The 24,579-nt window shown below is 48.2% G+C and overlaps 1 protein-coding gene and 1 long non-coding RNA gene across 3 annotated transcripts in view; both read left to right on the top strand.

Annotated features, from left to right (window-relative positions):
• The window catches only part of GALNT17 (polypeptide N-acetylgalactosaminyltransferase 17), a 212,941-nt gene that overhangs the window by 182,933 nt on the left and 5,429 nt on the right, over positions 1-24,579 (top strand). For both annotated transcript variants that reach the window (XM_051809588.1, XM_051809590.1), the window contains 3 exons: positions 11,919-12,104; positions 16,980-17,117; positions 18,702-18,797. In XM_051809588.1, coding sequence (XP_051665548.1) covers positions 11,919-12,104; positions 16,980-17,117; positions 18,702-18,797 — 420 coding nt within the window. The remainder of the gene's footprint in view (positions 1-11,918; positions 12,105-16,979; positions 17,118-18,701; positions 18,798-24,579) is intronic.
• On the top strand, positions 1,457-7,278 carry LOC127480929 (uncharacterized). The gene is made up of 4 exons (XR_007908049.1): positions 1,457-1,665; positions 2,678-2,799; positions 3,337-3,451; positions 7,154-7,278. It is a non-coding gene; the product is annotated as an uncharacterized LOC127480929 (long non-coding RNA).

The raw sequence follows: 24,579 nt of genomic DNA on the forward strand, positions 1-24,579 counted from the left end.
GAAATTATGAATAATTATAAATAGAAATTTAATTATTAGAAATAATATTATAGTGTTATAAATGTTCCATGAGAGCATGAATTGACCAAGACACATTTGCATGTGTCTTGTTTTTGTACCATGGGGGACACAACTCCCGGGTGTGCAGGAATATCCACCCCATCCCTCGTCAAATCCATGGAATCCTTCCTGTGTTCAGCAGCTGCTGCTGCTTAGAGAGGGATCTGAAACCCTGGCTCTGGGAAAGACAGTGGGAATTGTGCTGTTGGGCTCAGGGAGGGCAGGAATTAACATCCAAACAGGGCTTTGCTCAAGATTAGGTTGTGCTAATGCTGTTGTTAATGAAAAGAGGACTCAGCTCTGGTTTTAATCAGTTCTGTGCATAACAGGAGGGAAGAATCATTTTGCATCAGACACATTTTTGCTTCCATCCCCTTCCAAATCTGTCCCCAGTCATTGCACAGCCTTGGTCCTCCTGGCTGTTCTTTTTGTGTGCTGTTGGAAAGGTGGAATTTCTGGCTGCTGGGAGCAAGGTCAAGGGCTCTGAAGGCAGTGGCCATTCACTCAGAGTGTGTCTGCATCAAAAAAAGAGCCCCAAAGTATGTCTACATCAAGAAAAGAGCCCCCAAAGCATTATCTCCATAAAAGAAATGCTGTGGTCTTCATTAAACCAATATCTAATGCTGAGTTCAAGCCCTGGCCACTTGCTCTGGAAACATCTGGAGAGGAAAGAGAGAGTCCAGCTGGAAGGGCCACCAAGGCAATGGGATGGTCTTGGAGTGTCTGAGGGACAGATGAAGCAGCTGCAGCACAGTTATCACCCTAAGTGCTGCCCCCAGACACGGGACTTCCAAATTTAAAATCAGAAGTGGATCTCAGAGGCTGCTCTGTCCTGATGGGAAATGTTCCTGGAGTTGGCCTGGCTTGAAGGAGTGATGTTCAAGAGCTGATGGTGCCTGCCAGGAGATGAGCAGCAGTTATTCATCCCAGAGGGCCTTTGCACAGCACTTTACCTGCACAGGCACTGCAATTTTAACATCATTTAGTGGAGCTCTGTGCCAGCCCATCATCTCTGGGGTTTGGGATGATGGTTCAGGCTTTCAGCTTCCATCCTTGCTTTGATTTGCAAAGCATTCATTATTTCAGACCACGAAAGAGGGGATTTTAACAGTGCCAGAGAAAATAAGCAGATGGTGGAGTGAATGGCAAAAACATGACAGGACTGCCCTGGTCTCCAGCCATCTGGTTTGGACCTCAGTGGGTGTTTGGACCTCGGGTGGGTGTTTGGAGCTCACACACAGGGCATGGGCAGCAGGCACGGGGCTGGGAAGGGACAGGGCCATGAACAGCCCACAGATGAGGATCTGACCTCAGGGAAACAGGGGCAGATCCTTGTTCCCCTCTGTGACAAGGAGTTCTGAATTCCACCCACCCCAGCTGAGCTGGCTGTGGTCCCCCTGCAGTGACAGTGGGGGAGGGCTCAGTGTCACTCTGGGGTTTGGCAGGACCCCTCTGGCTCCCTCTGACCCTTCTGCACGTCAGGGCTGAGCATTTCCTGCTGCCTGACCCAACTCAAGTGCAGCAATAAAATTCAGGGTGGAGCTGTGTCCAGCTCTGGGGTCCCCAGAACACAGAGGACATGGACCTGCTGGAGAGAGTCCAGAGGTGATCAGAGGGATGGAGCAGCTCCGCTGGGAGGAAAGGCTGGGAGAGCTGGGATTGTTCAGCCTGGAGACAAGAAGGCTTTGGGGTGACCTAACTGTGGCCTGCCACTACCTGAACAGGCTCCAAAAGAGCTGGAGAGGGAGTTTTGACAAGGGCCTGGAGTGACAGGACAAGGGGGAATGGCTTCCCACTGCCAGAGGGCAGGGTTAGGTGGGATTCTGGGAAGGGATTCCTCCCTGTTCAGGTGGGGAGGCCCTGGCACAGGTTGCCCAGAGAAGCTGTGGCTGCCCCATCCCTGGAAGTGTCCCAGGCCACGCTGGAGTGACCTGGTCTGGTGAAAGATGTCCCTGCCCATGGCAGGGGATGGAACTGGATCATCTTTAAGGTCTTTTCCAACTCAAACCATTCTGGGACTCTGTGACTCCTTATATCACTTTTTTAGTGCATTTTTTCAGGTGCAGTGGTGAATTGTTCTCTCTACAAGCTTCCTGCAGAGCTCTCTGTGTTCCTGTGGGGTAAAGATGATCCTATCAGAGAATCCCAGAACATGCTGAGTTAGAAGGGACAGGACACAGGGAATGGCTTCCCACTGCCAGAGGGCAGGGTTGGATGGGATATTGGGAAGGAATTGTTGGCTGTGAAGGTGGAGAGGCCCTGGCACAGGTTGCCCAGAGAAGCTGTGGCTGCCCCTGGATCCCTGGAAATGTCCAAGGCCAGGTTGGAGCAACCTGGGTTAGTGGAAGGTGTCCTTGCCCGTGGAACTGGATAAGCTTTGAGGTCCCCTCCAACCCAAACCATTCCATAATTCTGGGATGATTTTTCAAAAGCACATTTGTACCACTGGCTCAGACACATCCAGCTCCCTCAGTGGCAGCAGGCCCAGGGCACACTGTACACCAGGCACACTGTACACCAGCCATGGGCTCTGAACCCCTCTGAAGAGGAACAAGATCTAAAACTAAGGTAGAGAGTCTTAGATAAAGTGCCAGCTCATTTCCACACTGTCCCACAGCCTTTCCAAGCATAAGGAATGAGGAAGATGGGGGCCAAAACGTTGGAGAGCTTAGGAAACATTGTCAGCCTGGCTTTGAGCATTGAGAAGGTGCAAAGTACCCCCTGTGTGTGTGTTCATGTGTGTGTGGACTCACAGACCCCACCCCAGATCATGTTCCCTCTGCCTTTGCCTCCTCTTGTTCCGAGCTCAGGAGCTGCTCTTTTGAGGAGTTGTTTGAGCAGGTTCTGCAGAGAGGATGGGCTGAGTCCCAGTCACTCACATCCCTCTGGGAACATCCCTGGAGGAGCTTGGCTCCCTTCCAGCCCCTTCCCCATCAGGCTCTGCTGGGAGGAGATCTGTGATTCCAGATCCCAAATGCTGCAGCTGGGATGTGCTGGAGTTGAGAGGCCTGGAAGGAGCTTGGTGGAGCTGGGTCCTGTCAGCTCAGGAGCTGCTCCATCACACCCCAAGCTGTCTCTGCACAAATAATTCTGCTTCAGAACCGCCTCTGATGGTTCAGATGATCCATGGCATGTTCCCCCCTCCTCCTGCCACTCCCTACATGGAATAGTGTTAGTCCAAAGAACCATCTACAGATGATTCTCTCTGAAGGCTTTTTGGGCATGAAAAATAGATCAAAATTCTGTTGAGCTATTTATGCTGCTTTATTTTTACAGCTTTGACAGAGATGGGAATAGGAAAATGAGATCAAGATGCTTTTGGTACATTACTGGAAACAGAACAATAAAAAAAAAGAGCAACCTCCCAGCAGTTCAGGGTCAGATCCTGCAGGTAATTTCTGTACCAGGAGTGTGTAAAGCCCACCAGGTTCTGCTCCTTCTGAGGGCTTACAGGGATTGTTGGTGCTCTTTTGAAGGCACTTGTCTTTTAGGAGTCTGTAATAATCTTTGCATTACACTGTTACAACATAATCAGGTCCTTGTCATGCTGCCAAGCCTGATAACATCAGAGCACTGAGGAATTGCAGCTCTAAACTTATTAGGAAGATCCAGATCCATCCCAAGGTATTTCCAGAGCACTGGAGCTCTGTGCTCTGCAGGGATGTGCTCTCAGCCAGGTGGCAGCTGGGGGGGGACAGATTTTTGGCTCCAGCTCCAGCAAAGACTGGGAGTCCAGGTGTGAGAGCATCTCTCCAAGTGTTCTCAAGATGGGATTTAAAAATACTCTGTTCCTCTTTTTAAAAAAAAAAAAATTGGGAGCACTAAACCGACAGAGCTACAGTGGCTCTGCTATAGTTTAATTTTGCAGCAATTAAAGCACCAATCTCGATGCACTGGGAAGCAAAAAGCTGCTTTTCAGCTGTTTTTCCAAGCCAGGAGGATGTGGGCACTTGTCATTCCAAGGAATCCTCCCCACGCTGAGCTTTGTGATCAGAGTCTTTTAATTCCAGCTTCCCACCAAGGCCATTCTCACATATCTTACCTGGTGATAAAGTCAAATCCATACCTATTGCATGTCTTGTGTTGTAGGTGATGCACTGTTTAGGAGGGGTTGTGTTGCATTTGTTGGGGAAGCACAGCATAAATTTTTCCCTGGAAAAGCCTCCAGCTGGAGCAAACTCCCCTCTGGGGAGGTGTCACCCCTGCTCTGCACTGGGGGGAATCCTGCTTTATTCTGACCTCTGCAAAACCTCAGATGTTAAACTATTTATGGGCCTTGCTGAGTTAAGAGGGTGAAAAGTGGTTATTCCCTGGTGTTGCTGCAGGTTGGGGTTTGTGGAGTGGGTTGTGCACCTGCTTTGGCATTTTAAAGTAGTCATTCTGTAAGGAATTAATTCAGTCCTCTCAGAAGGAAAGACATTTGGACACTGGACAATCTGAGCATTTCTCTTATTGCTCTGGCACAAGACAGACAGGAGCCTGTCCAAAGTATCATCTGTAAGGATAAAAAGTGAGAAAAGGAATGCCAAAAAGGAGAAAGAGAATGAATTTTTTAAAATCTATTATAACCCTCTCCTCCCACTTCCATCCTCTGCTGGAGTGGGGGTGGGCTGAGATGGTCAGGTTTGGATGTGATCCATTCAAAATTCCTATTTCAAGGAGATGGCACATCATTACCCTGCCTGATCTTGTTGGAAATGATAGAGCTTTTAAAATAACTTTACTTAATGGTTTTAATCAACTTTTAATTAATTGTTTTAATTAATCATAACCAATATCTATTAATTATAAATAGTGTGTTATTCTTAAATTGCTTACTCTTAATTTCTCTTATCCAGAATTCAGCAAAGTTGTCATAAGGTACTTTTGTGGGCAAATAGCTTGGGAAAAGTTATGAAATTTTAAGTTTTGATAAACTAACTCTGATCTGCTTCAGTGAACAAAGCCTGGGAGGGAAGGATGGACTGTTGGACATCTGGAATGCAGAATTTATGGACCACAAGGACGTTTTGCAGAAACAAAAAGATAACAAAGAGACTCAGTATTTGTGTTGGAAACTCCCTAAGAGAGGAAAAAGATCCTAAAAAGACTAAAAATATGAACTAATTGACATGAACAGTGAAGAATTAATAACCAATAGTGGATAGAATACTGATTAATGAATGAGAATTATGTAATTCAGAACCAATGAACATTAATTACTTTGTTTGCTAAAATGCATAAAGAGGTGGAAAAGTTTTACATCAGGGTCTGTGTGGAGGCCAAGATTTTGCTGGTCACACACAAACTTCCTGACCAAGAATAAAGTAATTTATGCTTATTAACACTAAAAAGAGTTTTATTATGCTGATAATTTTGGAAGGATTTAGTGACAATTTGGCTTTTTGACCCTGATCCTCTGGGAAAGGTTTTCCAGGGGCTCATGACAGAGGAAAGAAACCCACAGGTATAACAATGAAAGTCCTTTTCCTGTTCCAGCAGGATGTGGAGTCTCCTTTGCTTTTTCCTAGAGGTTTCCAAGGGAATTCATTAGTTCAGGATGAAGCTGTGTTGGGATTTCCAGCAGGATCCCAGAATGTGCTGAGTGTGTGGTTCCTTAACTCACCTTAATTCAGCTCCCCACTCTGATGGTTCCAGGGGACAGTGGCATTTACAGGAGACTGGAGGAGCATTTCAGTGATGATATAGGACACAACATCTATCTCTCTATAAATACACACATAAAAATATGGAATATCAGCCAGCCTGCTGGGTCTGAGGGTTCTGCAACGTGACTGTCACCCATAAACAGCCCCCAGCCAACCATGTGGAGGTGTTTATTTACCAGAATTGGGATTTAACAGGCTGGCTGGGGGATGTGAGTGTCACCACAAGCCTTGTGACAGGGAAATAAAAGTCCTCCTGCTGAGTGGGCACAAGGTTTTGGGGCATTGCTGAGCACAGAGGTTTGGGGGAGCAACCCCTTCATCCCATTCCTGACCCCTTTGCTGCTCTGGCACCTTGAGGAGCAGCACAACCTGGGCCCTGGGGACATGGAATGGGACACAGCAAAGTGGGAACAGAAAGGATAGGAAGGCTGGGAATGTGTCTGTGCATGTTGTTTGTTCTGACAAAAGGAATAATTTGGAGAGATACCATCTCTCAGAACTGCACAAAGGAGCACGTGGAGAAATGATTATTTCTCTGCCTTTTTTTGCTGTTTCTCAATTTTCTTATTTAGCTCTTTGTTCTGATACATTCTGTATTATTTTAGCTTTCTGAGTAATTGTGTTTTTTCCCTTAACTTTGGAAGTTACTTGGGAAAGAAGGGAGGGGGGGTGAAGATAAGTCAAAGCTGTTAAATGAGAAATCTATGGCTAATTAAGGCCTGGCTTTGCTAATCACCTTAGAAATGAAGTTATCAGTTGAAAAAGCCCAGAGTTGGTGCAATGAAAGTTTGGAATGGGCTTTTCCCCCCCTCTTTCCTTCTGTCACAATGGATTCAGAGATTAAAAGTTTACCTTGCAGACAGATCTTGACACCACGAGACATGTTGTCTCTTTGCATTATCTGCAGGAGGCTGGAGCTGCTCTGGGATGGATTTCAGTTGGAATAGTTAAAATTTGGCAAAGTTATAAACAAATAAAGTCAGGATCCTTTAATGGGAGCTGTCAGTGTTCATCACAGATGTCACAGCACACTCCAGCTGGAGCTCCATGTCCAGGACAAGAGGGAGTCACTGTCCCTTCTCCTCCTCCTCCTCCTTCTCCTCCTCCTCCTTCTCCTCCTCCTCCTTCTCCTTCTCCTTCTCCTTCTCCTTCTCCTTCTCCTTCTCCTTCTCCTTCTCCTTCTCCTTCTCCTTCTCCTTCTCCTTCTCCTTCTCCTTCTCCTTCTCCTTCTCCTCCTTCTTTCTCCTTCTCCTCTTTCTCCTTCTCCTCCTTTCTTCTACTTCTTCTTCTACATCTTCTGCTGCTTCTGCTTCTTCTGTTTCCTCCGCTTCCTCTTCCTGTTCCTCTTCTGCTTCTCCTCCTCCTCCTCCTCTTCTTCTTCTTCCAGTAACAATAGCAACAATAACTATTATATTATAACTGTTGTTATAATTCTTGTTCTGCAGAGTCCAGGTGCCAACACTCTGGTTTCCCCCTGGGGGTGCTGGGACAGGACACCACCCTGGCACTGCTCTGGCTGGAGGAGGAGGAGGCACCAGCCCCATTTCCCCCTCTGCTCCTGCAGAATTCCTTTTCCCCACTATCATCTTTGCTTGTGCAAAATCTGAGTTCCCTTGCAGGGCTTGCAGTGAGGAGAAGGGGGATGTTTGAGTTCTGCTGCCATCCCAGGGGAAGCAGCTCCTGCCTCAGTGTTTGCTGATGAAAACACCCTCCTGGAGTTATAATTGTGTCTTCCCCTCCCTGGCAGTGGGTACCACAGCACTGCTCCACTGCCTGCAGGAGCCTGGGGAGGGGACCAAGTTTTCTTAATACTTATGCATTAAACCTGTATTTTCCAGGTTTTTCCCTGCTCTTTTGTTAGAGCTGTGGCTGTGCCTTCCCCTGTGGGTGTCCTGTGCTGCTCAGTGGTGCTGGTTGGACTCCAGTGCTGCTCCCCTGCACCCAGGAGAGCCCCAGGGGTGGGCAGAAGGGACAGCACAGGGTGCAGGAAGCAGCTCTGACCTGCTGGAAGGATTGAGGTGGGGGCCAAGGCAGCAGCCCCTTGTGCTCAGCAGCATCTGAGCATCCAAACCCACCTCCTGGAATCATGGAATCACAGTCATAAAACCATTAGGGTTGGAAAAGCCCTCCCAGCCCACCGAGTCCACCCTGTGCCCAGTGGCCACCTTGTCCCCCAGCCCAGAGCACTGAGAGCCACCTCCAGTCCTTCCTTGGACACCTCCAGGGATGGGGACTCCAAACCTCCCTGGGCAGCCCCTGCCAGTGCCTGACCACCCTTTCCATGGAGAAATTCCTCCTGATGTCCAACCTGACCCTCCCCTGGCACAGCTGGAGGCCGTTCCCTCTCCTCCTGTCCCTTGTTCCCTGGGAGCAGAGCCCGACCCCCACCTGTCTCAAAACTCCTTTCAGGGAGTTGCAGAGAGCAAAAACATCCCCCCAGGGCTCCTTTTCACATCTGCAGAAGCTTCTGGAAAGTGGATTGTCAGTGCAGTGCCAGCTGTACTCGGACATTTCACTGCTTGAGACAAATGGTTCCTTTTCCACGTTGAATTCTTAGGACATTTTGCTTGGAAAATAATTGCAGGTGTCTCACCCAGCAGCTTTCTGCAAAACACATCAAAGATCTCTGGGTGATGGATTTGTTTTCTGTTTGTTTCCCTGGGATTTCTTCACTAGAATTCAGTGTTAGCTGGTTATTTATAAATGCCAGCCTCTTTCCATGGGTTTTGATCCCTCCTGTGTGTGGAGTGATGGAGACATTATTGAGTCACCCTCATTCACTGGAGGGGGATGATTCTATTTTTAATTCTGCATCAGTTTCTGGGTGAATGAATGGCAAGTTAATGGTCATGTGGGAATCTGAATGTCAGAAAACAAGGGGGAAACTTGAGACTTGCTCATCATGTTTAACCTATATCATATTTAACCTATATCAAATTTAAAATAAATATCATATTTGAATGTGCCTTTAGGGGCCAGCCATGGAGAGGGACTTGGGACAAGGACATGGAGTGACAGGACAAGGGGGAATGGCTTCATACTGAAAGAAAACAGGGCTAGATGGGATATTGGGAAGGAATTGTTGGCTGGGAGGGTGGGGAGGCCCTGGCACAGGTTGCCCAGAGAAGCTGCCCCATCCCTGCAAATGTCCCAGGCCAGGTTGGAGCAACCTGGGCTAGTGGAAGGTGTCCCTGCCCAGGGCAGGGGGTGGGAATGAGATGATCCTTAAGGTCCCTTCCAACCCAAACCATCCTATGATTCTATGATTTCATCCTTTGCAGGATGCAATATAAAGACTCTGCCTTGTTAAATAGGCTAAACATGAATTAATTTGACAACACCTATTTCTTTTATTAGTTTTGGTGTTCTGGTTCTTGATTTCCCAATTTCTTGATTAACCACCTAGTAGGAGATAATTCTTCAAAGGATTAGAAAAACTCCAGGCTGATTGTCCTGTTAATGCTGTTCTTTGCAGCAAATGAAGGGACTGTGGGTTTATTTGCCATGAACATGAAAAATCCAGTAGGGTTCCTTAACAGGAAGATAATCTCTGTGTTACAGGTCTTTTGTGGGGCAAATAGGGACATAAATGAGGGTTCCCAGAGAACCTTCTGCCCTCAGGGTCTGAGAGCTACAGGCTGGGACATCAGGGCATGTGAGGATGGAGATCCACTGAGTCCTTCTGCTCCTCTGGGGCTCAGTCATGGTTAGTGCAGGGATAAACCAGCAGAACTCTTCAGAAATGCCTCGTAAAACCAGATTTTTTTTTAAATTTATGCTGACAGGTCAGGCAGATAGAAGTCTGGTCTTTCCTTGTGTAATTTTTGGATTTAATTTGTATTGATCTCTCTGGAACTGACTCATGGATGTGTACACAGGCACTCAGGTTACTCCAGTCGGTGAATTTCCAGGTAGTTTGTACAGATATTCCAGAAATTTAAGAAAGTTGACATGAATTACTTAACTAAAGCACAGAAGAACAACAGTGGGACTGTGTGACTGGAGGCAGGCCGCTGGAAAATGACATTTTAATTAATTTTACAGTTTTAAAATAATTCTTCTGACCTCAAATCAGGATAAAACCAAACAAATCCCCAAACCTACAGAACCAGGTGGTGCTGAGGTCACCCAGGACTGGCAGGTTTATTCAGTGTTGTGGTTGAACCCAGCACCTTTGGGAGCACCCAAGGGCAGAACTCAATGTTGTGATTTCACCAAGAGGTTGAGAAATTAAAGAACTGAGCAGGCAAGAAACACAGGCAGTTCCTCTCTACTGCCTTGGGAATAAAACTTTATAAATATATATATTTTTTTTCCTTTAGAACTGCTTTGTTCCAGTCTGGTTTGCTCTGTTGCAAATCTTGGAGCAGACCTGGAGGGCTTGGCTGGGCAGAGGTGGGGTGTGGGAGGATGGGAGGGATGATGACCCTCTCAGAGCTCAGCTCTGATTTCAGTCTGCAGGCAGGAAATTGTATTTAAAAGTCTTCTGAGAGGTCAAACAGCAGAGCAGGAGCAGGATGGGGTTTTTCTGCTTCACGTTCATGCACAAACTAATAAAATGGAGCTTATTTTTGGTGTGGGCTCCTCCTGCAGCAGGAGAGAGAACAGCAGGCAGAGCACCAGCGAAGGTGTCCTTGTTTGGGTCACCTGGGCTTGGGACATGCACGTGCCCTGCACTGGGGGGGCTAAAACTCCCCCTCAGAGGTGCCCCCGGGGCAGCTGATCCAGGCAGGAGGCTCCTGGTGCTGCTGGAAGAGCAGGGCCAGTAAAAATCCGGGAGCACAGATGGGAGGAAAGGTGGTGAGCCTGGAAGAGATCCCAGAAACACTGGGTGTTATAATAACTGTGCAAAATGCTAATGCAGAGCAGGCTGCAGAATAGGGAACACTGGCATTGTTAGGCCTGCTTGGCATGTGTGTTTGGAATGGTTTCCTGGTGTCCTGCAGACCTGGCTGTAAGGTAAATAACTTCTCAGTGGTGACAAAGAGGGAGGGAAGAACCCAGGTGTGGCAAGTCTTCCTGCAAATTCCCTTTTCTGTGAGGTAAAAAGAAGATCTTAAAAGATTTGATACCTTGCAAAGTGTGATTTAAGGGAATTTTAAAGAGCACGTGAAAGAACAATAATGAACAAATGTTTTCAAGTGGGAGAAATCTGTCCCTGCCATATGTTCCACTGACTCATCCCTTCTGCAGGAGGAGATCTTGCAATGGTTTGAACTGTTCCAGTTGCTTAATCCTTTTTATTTGGGAGCAGCATCACTGTAAACTCAGCTCTGGATCCTACACGGTGTGACAGCAGCCAGGGAATGGCTGGAGCTGTGTCAGGGCAGGCTCAGGTTGGATCTCAGCCAAAGGTTCTTCCCCCAGAGGCTGGTTGGGCACTGCCCAGGCTCCCCAGGGCAGTGGGCACAGCCCCAAGGCTGCCAGAGCTCAGGGAGAGTTTGGCTGATCCTCTGGGGCACAGGGGGTGACTCTTGGGGCTGGGCCTGTGCAGGGCTCAGGGTTGGACTCCGTGATCCTTGGGGGTCCCTTCCAGCTCAGCACATTCTGGGATTCTGTGATTCTGTGATCCTGCTGGAAATCCCAACACAGCTTCATCCTGAACTAATAAATTCTCTTGGAAACCTCTAGGAAAAAGCAAAGGAGACTCCACATCCTGCTGAAACAGAGAAAGGATTTTTGTTGCTGTACCTGTAGGTTTCTTTCCTCTGGAAAACCTTTCCCAGAGGATCAGGGCCAAGCAGCCACATCAGGCTATTCATGATATACCAGATCTTGGTATTAATGTGCCATCTCCTTAAAATATGATTTTTGAATGGACCTGACCATCTCAGCCCACCTCCATTCCAGCAGGGAATGGAAGTGGGAGGAGAGGGTTTATAACACACTACAAAAAATTAATTCTTTCTTTTTCTTTTAGCATTCCTTTTCTCCCTTTTTATCCTCAGTGATCCTTGGGCATATTCTGATGATGATCCTTCCAGCATATTCTGTAATCCTGTAAAGTATAGAGTGGTTTGGGTTGGAAGGGACCTTAAAGCTCATCTATTTCCAATCCAGTGCCATGGAGAGAGGACAGATTCCCCCTGGTGAGCAAAGGCCAAACGTGGCCATGGGTTTCCCCTTCCCAGCTCTGCTCAACCCCCCCCACTTCTGCCCCTTTCCCCTGCCCAGAGCGTGCTGCTGACGGTCCTGTGGGTTGTGTTGCAGGTGTGGCTGTGTGGGGGCAGCATGGAGGTCCTGCCCTGCTCCAGGGTGGCCCACATCGAGCGTAAGAAGAAGCCCTACAACAACAACATCGGGTTCTACACCAAGCGCAACGCGCTGCGCGTGGCCGAGGTGTGGATGGACGACTACAAGTGGCACGTCTACATCGCCTGGAACCTGCCCCTGGAGGTACTGAGGCCTTCAAATCTATGGGAAATAACTTTTAGGAGAGCTTGCTAGCACCTTCAGCTTGCCAGTATTCCCAGAATTCCTAAAAACGCTGTTTAACATCCTTTGTTAAGGATCGTGACAGACCAGGTGTCTGTAAAATGTACTGACAATGAGACACAACACTTGGTATAAGTAGTCAAAGCTGCTCAGGAGCCTTGAAACCCATCCAGAAGGGTCATAGGAGATGAGGATGAAGATGAAGATGAGGGGTCTTGGGACCTCTGACTCAAATTCAGGACATGTGGTGAGGGTGGTACTAAGGGAGGGACAGGTTTGGGAGACAGTTCTACATCACCTGGAACCTGCCCCTGGAGGTACTGAGGCTTTCAAATCTATGGGAAATAAGTTTTAGGAGAGCTTGCTAGCACCTTCAGCTTGCCAGTATTCCCAGAATTCCTAAAAACGCTGTTTAACATCCTTTGTTAAGGATCGTGACAGACCAGGTGTCTGTAAATATGTACTGACAATGAGACACAACACTTGGTATAAGTAGTCAAAGCTGCTCAGGAGCCTTGAAACCCTCCCAGAAGGGTTAGAGGGGATGAGGAGGAAGATGAAGAAGATGAAGATAAGGGGTTTTTGGGACCTCTGACTCAAATTCAGGACATGTGGTGAGGGTGGTACTAAAGGAGGGATGGGTTTGGGAGACAGTTCTACATCACCTGGAACCTGCCCCTGGAGGTACTGAGGCCTTCAAATCTATGGGAAATAACTTTTAGGAGAGCTTGCTAGCACCTTCAGCTTGCCAGTATTCCCAGAATTCCTAAAAACGCTGTTTAACATCCTTTGTTAAGGATCTTGACTGACAAGGGTGTCTGTAAATATGTTCTGAGAATGAGATACAACACTTGGGACAAGTAGTCAAAGCTGCTCAGGAGCCTTGAAACCCATCCAGAAGGGTCATAGGAGATGAGGATGAAGATGATGAAGATGAAGAAGATGAAGATGAGGGGTCCTGGGACCTCTGACTCAAATTCAGGACATGTGGTGAGGGTGGTACTAAGGGAGGGACAGGTTTGGGAGACAGTTCTACATCACCTGGAACCTGCCCCTGGAGGTACTGAGGCTTTCAAATCTATGGGAAATAAGTTTTAGGAGAGCTTGCTAGCACCTTCAGCTTGCCAGTATTCCCAAAATTCCTAAAAATGCTATTTAACATCCTTTGTTAAGGATCTTGACTGACAAGGGTGTCTGTAAAAATGTACTGAGAATGAGACACAACAGAGACACAACACTTGGTATAAGTAGTCAAAGTTGCTCAGGAGCCTTGAAACCCATCCAGAAGGGTCAGAGGAGATGAGGAGGAAGATGAAGAAGATGAAGATGAGGGGGTTTTGGGACCTCTGACTCAAATTCAGGAGATGAGGCGAGGGTGGTACTAAGGGAGGGACAGGTTTTGGAAGTGGGTGTAACAGTACTAGGTAGTGCTTTGAATTTTTAATTAGGTAATGCTTTGAGTTGTTAATTAGGTAATTAATAAAAGCAAAAGGCTTTGGTAGCTCTGGAGTCAGGCTTTGGAAGAAATTAAGATTCTCGTGCATCCAACGTCATAATAATAAAAGGAATAATAGTAAAACTCACAAATTGAGTCTTTAGGGGTTTTCTTTTAAGTGCTGATTTTAGGCATCAGCACAGCCAAGGCACCTTGTCCTGAGTTTTCACTTCACTTCTTAAAAACTTGAATCCTAGAGAGCATTTACTTCCCCTTGGTGCAGGAGAGCCTGAACCACCCTGGGTTGGTGGCTCACAGGACATCCCCTCCCAGCAGCACCACAGGCAAGTGCCCCAAAACACTCTCCTGAAACAGCTTTGGTGGTTCAAATATTTCTGCACAGAAATGCTCAGGTTTTCTCAGGTCTGATAATGTTATTTTTGAAGTAAAACCCTCATGTCACAGCATGATGAAAAACCATGGGATCCCACCAGCAGGTCAAGGTGACCATGCCTGGAGGCACATCCTGCACGGGGACTGCTCGAGGTGGTGCCTGGCACTGCTGGGGAAAGCTCTGCAGGCTCCAGGAGGGCTCTGTGGAGATCCAGAGCTGCTGCTTGGGCTCAGCTCTCCGGGCAGGCTGTGTCTGATCTTGGAAGCCAAGGGCATCTCCTGCTGCCTGGAGCGCCCTGGGAGCAGCCCTGGCAGGGCCAGACCCCGTGTCCTGCTGCTGGTCCTGCCAGAGGAGGACAGAGGGGTGCTGGGGGTGGGGAGACAGGGATGCCCTCCAGGTTTTGGGGGGGATGAGGGTTCTGGGTGCCCCCCCACGTGCAGTGGGTGACTGAGGGCTGGGCTGCTCTCCTCAAGTGTGAGGTGAAACCATTGCCAGGAGTGTCCAGAGCCCATGTGAGCAGTTATTTCCAGCCACCCTCTTGGTGCTAAAAGTAACCCCCAAAATATTCCTGCTTGGCAGATCTCAGCAAAGAGCTGCTGGGATCCTGATCCTGATCCTGATCCTGATCCTGCTGTGCTGCAGCAGCATCCTCAGCTGGCAGCATCTGCTCCAGGGCCTCTGGAAAAACAATACAGCCTAAAAAATCTGAGCTGCTGCTGCTTCCTGAGGAAAGGTTACACCTGTGGAGAGTTCCTGGCATTTGGAGCCACAGTAGTCCCAGAATTTGGGGTACAGAATTGGTGCCTGTGCTGCAGGTTGGTGGTCCTGGAGGTGCTGGAGAGTCCTGGGGTAGCTGGTATAAAAATAGGAAGAAATAGCTGCCTAGAGATGGAAGGAAAAGCTGTTTGCCCAGGGAGCTGCAGGAGGGCACTGCCTGCCATGGGCACTGCTCCAGGTGCTTGGGAGAGGAGTTGTAGGACTGAGGGAATTTAGGGATCTCTGAAAAGAGATTTCAAGACCCAAATGCCCATAAGTAGAGATCTTAAATCCTGATCTTCAGCCTGATTCCTGTTTAGAGGTGAGGTACCACCAACCTGCTCAGGAACAGCTTCAGAGCAGGGCGGGAAGGGCTTAAAACCCATTGGGAAGCTGCAGGTCCTGTAGAGCTTGGAAAAGGCAGCAGCACATGGATCAGCACTGGGGGTGGGGTCTGGGTAATCCAAAATCAATTGGAGATTTTTATATACCCAGAAAAATCCAGATTTAATTTTTGAGCAGCCTCATTTGCTGGGGTGGGATTTTATACATGGAATTCTTTTGTGATGCCACTGAATTCCAACCCAAGGCAAACCCCTGCCCTGCTATTTGAGGTGCTGCCTGACTGATTTGTTGTCCCACCCCATTTTGTCCACTCAGATTTCAGCCTGTCCTACCTGTCTGCACTGAATCATCTTTATTTTTACCTCTGAGCTACCAGTGGTACATTAAAATGGTGTCTTTTCTCAAGCAGAGTGAATAATTCATTAGAAGATCATTACAAGCATTGTAATGGAAAATTGCTTTCCCAGTTGTATTTAATGATCACTGCAAAGACAAGAGCAGGAGCTAAAATAGAGTAGAAACCCAGACACCTGTAGGAAGGAGAAAAAGGGGCTGCAATGTGCCTTTGGCTTCCTTGCTGCTGCATTAGCTCCCCAAATTCCATGATGGAAAGAGGTTAAAGGGGGGCAGCTCTCTCCAGCCCCTGCTCCCAGCTCCTGTAGGATTATCCATCAGGGACAGCTTTGCTTTTAAATCTGCTCAAGCAGTGGCTTCCTCCATGTTTCCAGGGAGACTTTTTCACCCTGGAATTGTCCAAATGGTCCAGAGGTTTTTCTGAGGTTCAGCCTCACCGTCTGTCCCTGTGGAATGTTTATCCCAAATCCTTGGCTCTTTATATTGGAATCTTCAACCTTTCTGCTTCTTGCTTTCCCCCCTTAGTTTCTACCTTTGAACCCTCCTCTGGTTGTGTCTCAGTGGGGTGACACCCCCATGGGGGGGTCAGGGAAGGGGTTTGGTGCTCAGTGCCCACAGGGGTTGGCATTCCCACCTTTTAAACCCCAATGTCCATTTGCTGCTGGAAGTCTGAGCCTAAACAACCTTATTGTTGTGCCCTTCCCTTCCCTTCCCTTCCCTTCCCTTCCCTTCCCTTCCCTTCCCTTCCCTTCCCTTCCCTTCCCTTCCCTTCCCTTCCCTTCCCTTCCCTTCCCTTCCCTTCCCTTCCCTTCCCTTCCCTTCCCTTCCCTTCCCTTCCCTTCCCACCTTCCCTAACCTTCCCTTCCCTTCCCAAACCTTCCCTTCCCAAACCTTCCCAAACTTCCCTTCCCTTCCCGAACCTTCCCTTCCCAAACCTTCCCTTCCCAAACCTTCCCAAACTTCCCTTCCCTTCCCTTCCCAAACCTTCCCAAACCTTCCCAAACCTTCCCTTCCCAAACCTTCCCTTCCCAAACCTTCCTTTCTGTTCCCTTTTGTTTCTTGTTTGTTTATTTGGGATTTTTACATGTTTGGTTGGTTGTTGTGCATTTTTTCCCCCCCTTAACAAAATATTATGGAAAAGCAGGTGTTTCTCAGTGTTTCTCAGGTGAATCCAAAGCCCAAAGGGAATCAGGGAGAAGATTCCCCATCGTTACTGCACCTCCCATATTTCCTCCACAACCTTTCCTTCTCCACTTGGCTTCTCTTTCCTAAATTATCCCCAGGACCAGAGCGTGTCCCACCTGGTGGCCATGGCAGGGGTGTCCCTAAACCCCAGGAGAGGAGCTGGTGTCACCTCCTGGCTGTGGCTCTGAAAGCCACCTTTTCCTTGGGATTCTTGGGAGGATGATTTCAGCCAGGATTCCCTGGCATGGCCTCTTCATGGAGCTTCCAGGCAGTTTGGAAAGGGCCTCAAAACATCAGTGAAATACATTAGTTTTTAGTCTTTTTGAAGAGTAACCCCTCAGTGATGTGCTGTGTCCTTATTTTTCAGAATCCAGGGATTGACATTGGGGATGTTTCTGAGAGAAAAGCGTTGAGGAAGAGCCTGAAGTGTAAAAATTTCCAGTGGTACCTGGACCATGTTTATCCAGAAATGAGGAGATACAACAACACCATTGCTTATGGAGAGGTAATGAAGGCTGAGCAGCCCCTGAGCTCAGACTGGTAATAATTCTCTGATGAGAAATCGCCTCAAAGGAGAGGAATGTGAATCAAAACTGACTATTTGTGTCTAATTATATAAATTTGGAGCAATCTGTTCCCAGTTTCTTCTAAAAACCTGTTTGGGGATTTATTTCTGATCTCGGAGACCGTATAAAGTAAAATATTTTAATACATCATTTACTGAATTGACAGAAAATTATCTATATTTCCCATTGACTGCATGGATTAAGCAGCTGTTTGTATATTTTTAATACACAGTCATCTCATAAAACCCTGTGACTTAAGCTCAGCCTAATTCCTGACAAGGTCTCTGTAGGATACAGTGTGTTGTCACAACAGCTTAAGGACAAGATAAAGTAAGGAGACTTAATTCAATCTCTGCTGGCTTTGAAACCGTTCTGAGAATATAGAAACAGGCATTTATGGGAACTAATAATAAATCCTCTGTTGCAATGGATCTGATGGAACAGTGGCAGTTGGAGGAGGCTCCTTGAAGCACAGCCTGAGCCTCCCAGATGGGAATAATTTTAGGAAAGATTCGTAATCAAAGTTACTTAAAGCCTGCAAGCTAAAACCTCCCAACAAGTATTTGCATAGAATAACAGAATCCTAAAATGCTTTGGGGTGGAAGGGGCACAAAAGCTCATCCAGTCCCACCCCCTGCCCTGGGCAGGGACACCTTCCACTGGACCAGGTTGCTCCAACCTGGCCTTGGACTTCTCTGCCCAACCTGTGCCAGGGCCTCCCCACCCTCACAGCCAGGAATTCCTTCCCAATATCTCATCTATCCCTGCCCTCTGGCAGTGGGAAGCCATTCCCCCTTGTCCTGTCCCTCCATCCCTTGTCCCCAGTCCCTCTCCAGCTCTCCTGGAGCCCCTTTAGGCCCTGCAAGGGGCTCTCAGGTCTCCCTGGAGCCTTCTCTTCTCCAGGTGAACCCCCCCAGCTCTCCCAGCCTGTTTCCAAAGGCATTTTTGCATTATGGCCCTGCCTGGGAAGCCTGGAGAGAGGAGAGGGCAGAGCTCTGGAGAGGGGAGAGCTCTGGAAAGGGCAGAGCTCTGGGGACCAGTCCTGGTGCCCAGGGTTTGGTGGCTGTTTGACTCTGCACCACAAACCCACCCTGCCCTGGCCCCTCCAAAGTGTGTCCTTCAGTTCATGACAGTGCTCTGCCATCTCTGCCTCTCCTCCTGCATCCCTCCTTTTTTCTTACAAATTTTTTTTTTTACAGATTTACAGATTTCACCGAAATCTGAGCAATCCTGCATTGATTTGGGGCTTCTGGCAGCCTAAAACTGGCTTTGTTCCCACCACACATGAGCAAAGAGAAGAAAACTCTGTCCAGGGAAACTGGCTCCTTGGAATGGTGATGATTGTGTAAAATCAACCACCATTAGCCCTGGATTTAAAGAAAACACACAGTGCACTAAACCTTTCCCTGCCCGATTATTCCCTGTGATAGAACACCTTCTACAGCAGGAGAGGGCTGAGCATCCTTTGTTTCTTTATCTCTGATGAGACAGGGCCATAACTCTGCTCTCTTTCTTTCTTCCAGCTCCGAAACAACAAGGCCAAGGACGTGTGCCTGGACCAGGGCCCTCAGGAGAACCACACAGCAATCCTGTACCCATGCCATGGCTGGGGGCCTCAGGTGAGGGGGCACACTGGCAGAGGGCACAGCAGGCTGTGGAACTTGGCTGTTGGCTTCACTCTCCAGTGGGTCAGGCCCAGCTTGTTGTTAAAAACACCTCAGGTATCACAGGGGATTTTCCCAGCTGCTCTTCGTGTCCTGATTTTCTGGATTCTGCCAGAATCGTGGCAGAGCTGCAAGTAAAAGTTTGGAAAAAAATCTGCCAGGCAAGGGTAAATAATGATGAGAGCAAATAGCCCACTAGCAGGACACAATGCAAGACCAATTAGGATGGGGATCTGAGCACCCCTGGGATAGTGGAAGGTGGCCCTGCCTGTGGCAGGGGTTGGAACAGGATGATCCTTAAGATCCCTTCCAACCCAAACCACACCATGATTCCCTGATTCTTCCCAACCCAAACCACTCCATGATTCCCTGATTCTTCCCAACCCAAACCACACCATGATTCCCTGATTCTTCCCAACCCAAACCACTCCATGATTCCCTGGTTCTTCCTCTTTCACCCAAGAATAAAAATGGCCCAATGGAATAAAGCAAACAAACAGTGCTGTGATAATTCTCCATCTCACCCTGGCTGGGATTTCCCTTTGCATGACTTTTCTGCCACTCCTTTTGCCTCTCCAAAATTGTGGGATATCTGGGGTCCAGCACACTCCAGGAGGTTCATTTTCAGCTAAAAGATGTATAGTTCAAGTGATGGAAATGCAGGAAGATCCCATTCTCACTCCATGGTCACCCTGGGCTTTCCAGGCTCACCAGGATTGAGGAATCCCAGAGTTCATCTGAGCCTGAACTGGAAAATTCAGGAGCCACTTGAGCCTGGGGGTGAGCTGTGGGAGATAATCTCCCTTTGGTTTATCCCTGCCTCTGAACAAAGATCAGGCAGCTGGGGCTGATCCAGTCACTGCTAAATATAACAAAGCTGGTGCTTAAATGCACACCATTTTTTTGTCAAATGGCACAAAATGCCTTTTGGACTTTGTGGATGGAAACTTCAACCTCTAAGTGCATTATGGGGTGAGAAACTGGATTACCTGACACTGCCTGCTGACCCTGGGCTCTGAGATGAATGGCTGAAAGCAGGTTATTTGTTTTTCCCTCAGTTATTGGAATTAAATTTAACTACGTTTTCTTCTCCTACCTGAAGTTCTGAAGCCAAACCTGGCAGTGCTGCTGACTCCCTTCATGCTTCCCATTGTCCAGCCTCAGCAGAGATTCTTCCTGGTCTTCCCTCTCCACGTTGTCCCTTTCCTCTTCCAACTGAGAGCCACTTCTTGGCAGTTCTTTTGTTTCATGATACATTCCATGGGTTAAACTCCTTGGAAATGCTTTTTTTAGAGTAATTGTCAGTGAGTGCAGGAGCTTTGAAATTTGCAGCAAAATTGGACTTTCTCTACGACTGTTTAATTAATGGGCTGTTTGTTGTAATTCATTGCTGGAAATGTAATGTAAACACTTGTTATATATAAATATATATATATATAATTTTTTAATTCATTTTTAGATATATATATATAAACCCACAAGGAGTTGCAATTCCTTTGGAGTTGTTCAGCATCTCAAAGCTCACACGGTGGTGCTCAAGTTGCACATCATGTCCTGAAATCCCCCTTTCTCTCCTTGATCCTATGGCCCATCCCAGACATGTTTGAAGTTCAATTTTAACTAAATTTAGTTTAATTAAGAGCAGGTTCCTCAGCAGCAGATGAGGGGGAGGTGTGGGTTCCCTGCTGGCATTGTCATGGGGTGAGGACAGGGGGGCTGTGGGTCCCGTTCCCTGCCATGCTGGGGGTGGTGGGATGTTCTTGGAAGTCCTTGTTCTTTCCAAGTCCATCCCCACACCATCCTTCTGTCTGTAGATCTACAGCCCACCTGGAAAAAAGAGGGAATGACCTCCAGAGAGGAATTTTTGCCACTTATCCCATCAAGGCAGTGCTGTTTGTGCTCGATCCTGAATTTCTGCTCTATCCCGCTCCTGGGTTTAAGCTCAGCCTGGAGCACTGAGCTGGATGCAGCTGGGTGTGCTTGTTCTTTCCAAGTCCATCCCCACATCATCCCTCTGTCTCTAGAGACACATGGAAAGAGAGGGAATGACCTGCAGGGAGGGATTTTTCCCATTTGTCCCATCAAGGCAGTGCAGTTTGTGCTCGATCCTGAATTTCTGCTCTCTCCTCACTGCTCCTGGGTTTAAGCTCAGCCTGGAGCACTGAACTGGAGGCAGCTGGGTGTGCTTGTTCTTTCCAAGTCCATCCCCACATCATCCTTCTGTCTGTAGATCCACAGGGTGAGGGGGGGAATGACCTACTCTGTGGGAAGGGATTTATCCCATCAAGGCAGGGCAGTCTGTGCTCGATCCTGAATTCCTGCTCTCTCCTCCTCCTGGCTTTAAGCTCAGCCTGGAGCCCTGAGCTGGATGCAGTTGGGTGTGGTGGCCCTGAATGCAGATGAGACCTTGGCTTTACTCACAGCTCCTCCTGTGTATCACTTACCAGTGACATTTTAGGGGTTTGTCTCAGGTTTTCTCTTTAGCTTCCCCTTCTCTCTGCTTTCATTCACTTCCAGGTCAACTCATGACCAGATTCCATCATAAGGTATCCTTTTATCCTGTAATTATGTTCAGCCTGCTGATGGATTTTTTTTTTCCTGCCTGATGGCTTCATCTTTGAAGCAATTCATCATGCAAACACCTTGCAGTAATGATGTATTACACTAATAATACAGTAATACCTCATTGGAGTGACAGAACTATGGTGATGTATTAAGGTGATAGAAAGCACTATAATACTATAAAACTTAAGATAATGTTCACCCAGCAGAGCATTTCATTTAATTATAGGATAAAATATGTTTTGCCCATTTAAGCAGCAGAACCTGAGGACAAACCCATCAATACTGGGATCATGTGGGACACAGGTGACGAAACAGCACATCAGATTAAATTGTGTTAAAAGGCAAATAGTGAACATTTTCCTGAGGGCTGTTAATTGATGGGCTGCTCAGTGCAGAAGGGAAGCCAAACAACCCTAAATTATTTTCCAATAGAGTCAATGAAGGTCAGCAAGGCTTTTATTTCCCAGGTGCTAAGATGTCTAATTAACTTTCTCCCCTCCCTGGGATGCAGCCAGGCAGAAATAATAATCCCACAAGATGGATTGGGGGGAAGGGGCAGGTTTGCTGGAGGGAATCAGCCTGAGCTCTGTGTCCCTCTGCTCCCACTGGATCAGGGGGCTGAGGGTCCCTGGGAGAAGAAGTCCCCTGAGGAGCAGCTGAGGGAGCTGGGGGGGCTCAGCCTGGAGAAAAGGAGGCTCAGGGGGGACCTTCTGGCTCTGCAACTCCCTGACAGGAGGGGGGAGCCGGGGGGGGTCAGGCTCTGCTCCCAGGGAACAAGGGACAGGAGGAGAGGGAACGGCCTCCAGCTGTGCCAGGGAGGGTCAGGTTGGACATCAGGAGGAATTTCTCCATGGAAAGGGTGGTCAGGCACTGGCAGGGGCTGCCCAGGGAGGTTTGGAGTCCCCATCCCTGGAGGTGTCCAAGGAAGGACTGGAGGTGGCACTCAGTGCTCTGGGCTGGGGGACAGGGTGGGGATGGGGCACAGGGTGGACTCAGTGATCCTCGAGGGCTTTTCCAGCCTAAAGGATTCTGTGATTCCCCCCAGGGCAAAGCAGCCCCCCAAAGTGGTACCTGAAAGAGTGGAATTTTTCAAGATTCAGTTTGCCCCAGATTGTGATTTAACTGGAAGGATGTTCCCAGGAGGCTCCAGGTGTCACTCAGTGTCTCTGGCTGGGGATGTGGCTTTGGGCCACTGGGATTGAGGAAGGGGTTTAGGACCTCTGAATATTAACCACTTTTAAATGGTTAACTTGGTAAGAGCTTGAAACTGTTTTCCTCTGGTCCTTTGTCTTGGTTTTCCCTTTGTTTCTTGTCCTGTGCCAGGCTGGGTTGGGATCCTCAGCTCTGGAGAGGACCAAAATAACAAAAGAATTAAGGCATGGAGCACCTTTTCTCTGGAGCCAGGCTGGGAGAGCTGGGGGGGTTCACCTGGAGAAGAGAAGGCTCCAGGGAGACCTGAGAGCCCCTTCCAGGGCCTAAAGGGGCTCCAGGAGAGCTGGAGAGGGACTGGGGACAAGGGATGGATGGACAGGACAAGGGGGAATGGTTTCCCACTGCCAGAGGGCAGGGTTAGTTGGGATATTGGGAAGGAATTCCTCCCTGTGAGGGTGGGGAGACCCTGGCACAGGTTGCCCAGAGAAGCTGTGGCTGCCCCACCCCTGGAAGTGTCTGAGGTCAGGTTGGAGTAACCTGGGCTAGTGGGAGGTGTCCCTGCCCATGGCAGGGGGTTGGATGAGATGATCCTTAAGGTCCCTTCCAACCCAAACCATTCCAGGATTCTCCAATTCTGTGTAAACATCCCAAAAGAAGAAAATTCCCATAATGTCTGAGGAGTGAGTTGGACAAGTTAGACAGGATTTTTTGGGAATAATCACCCTCAGGTTTGCAGTTGGACAGGCTTGGAGGCTGCTGAGCCTCTGTCAGGGTCCAGACACGTGTTGGGGACTTCTTTTTCCTCTCTTACACAGTACATGACACATCAGTAGATGCACTTGCTGCATCATATCCATGTTTGTTTTCCAGCTCATCCCGCCTCCCCTCAGCCCCCGCCCCGCTCCGTTCCCGCGGAAGGGCTGGGTTTTTGCTCTACTTATTTTTCCCACCACATTAGGCAATAACATGTCAGAGCAGAACTCGTGGTGCCTGGTGGGCACGGGGCCAACTGTCTGAGGACAGGCTGCCAAATCCCATAGAAAAGGGAAGCGTCTGGCACGCGAATCCCGAACGTGGCAGGAAACATTTCGGGAACGGGAGACGGCGAAGAACTCGCGTTGCACATTTGGGACGTCTGGGGGGTTTCTTCCTCTGTCATGGAGAAAGCTGGTCTTTTTTATTTTATTTTATTTTATTTTATTTTATTTTATTTTATTTTATTTTATTTTATTTTATTTTATTTTATTTTATTATTTTATTTTATTTTATTTTATTTTATTTTATTTTATTTTATTGTATGTACCTGTTCTTTTCTGCGAGACAAGGAGTCTTGTCATAGAATTCCAGAATCCCAGGATGGATTGGGCTGGAAGGGACCTTAAAGCCCATCTCATTCCAGTGTAGCAGGGTCTGACTCCGGCTCATAACCATGAATCCAGGGATGGTGCTGCCCAAATCCCTTGGGATGGGGCCTGGCTCTGCTCCCACAGGCTGGGGAGTTACATGTTGGACATCAAACAAACCCTCTGCTCCTTCACATCTCACCAGGGGCCATTTGCCAAAAGCTTTCACCGCCAGGAGGGTTCAGTGCAGCAGCCCCACAGCACCATCAGAGAGCCATGGGATGGGTTGGGCTGGAAGGGACCTTGAAAGGACATTTAGTCCAACCCCCTGCCATGGGCAGGGACACCTTCCACTAGCCCAGGTTGCTCCCACCTGGCCTTGGACTTTAAGCTTTAAGGTCCCTTCCAACCCAAACCATTCCAGGCTTCTGTGATTCTTTATTCATAGGAGAATTCAAGAAATCTGCAAGAACATGACATTTTTAAGAAGTGGACATCAGTGTCAACTTGGACTGAGAGAATTGGGATTGTTCAGCCTGGAGCAGAGAAACTTTGGGGTGACCTTGGCTGTGGCCTCCCAGTGCCTGAAGGGGCTACAAGAAGATGGAGAGAGACTGTTTACAAGGGCCTGGAGTGACAGGAATGGCTTCCCACTGCCAGAGGGCAGGGTTAGATGG

Source organism: Manacus candei, unplaced genomic scaffold (assembly GCF_025592945.1).
Source record: "Manacus candei isolate 608988 ecotype Guabito, Panama unplaced genomic scaffold, ASM2559294v1 h1tg000076l, whole genome shotgun sequence".
Taxonomy (NCBI): Eukaryota; Metazoa; Chordata; class Aves; order Passeriformes; family Pipridae; genus Manacus; species Manacus candei.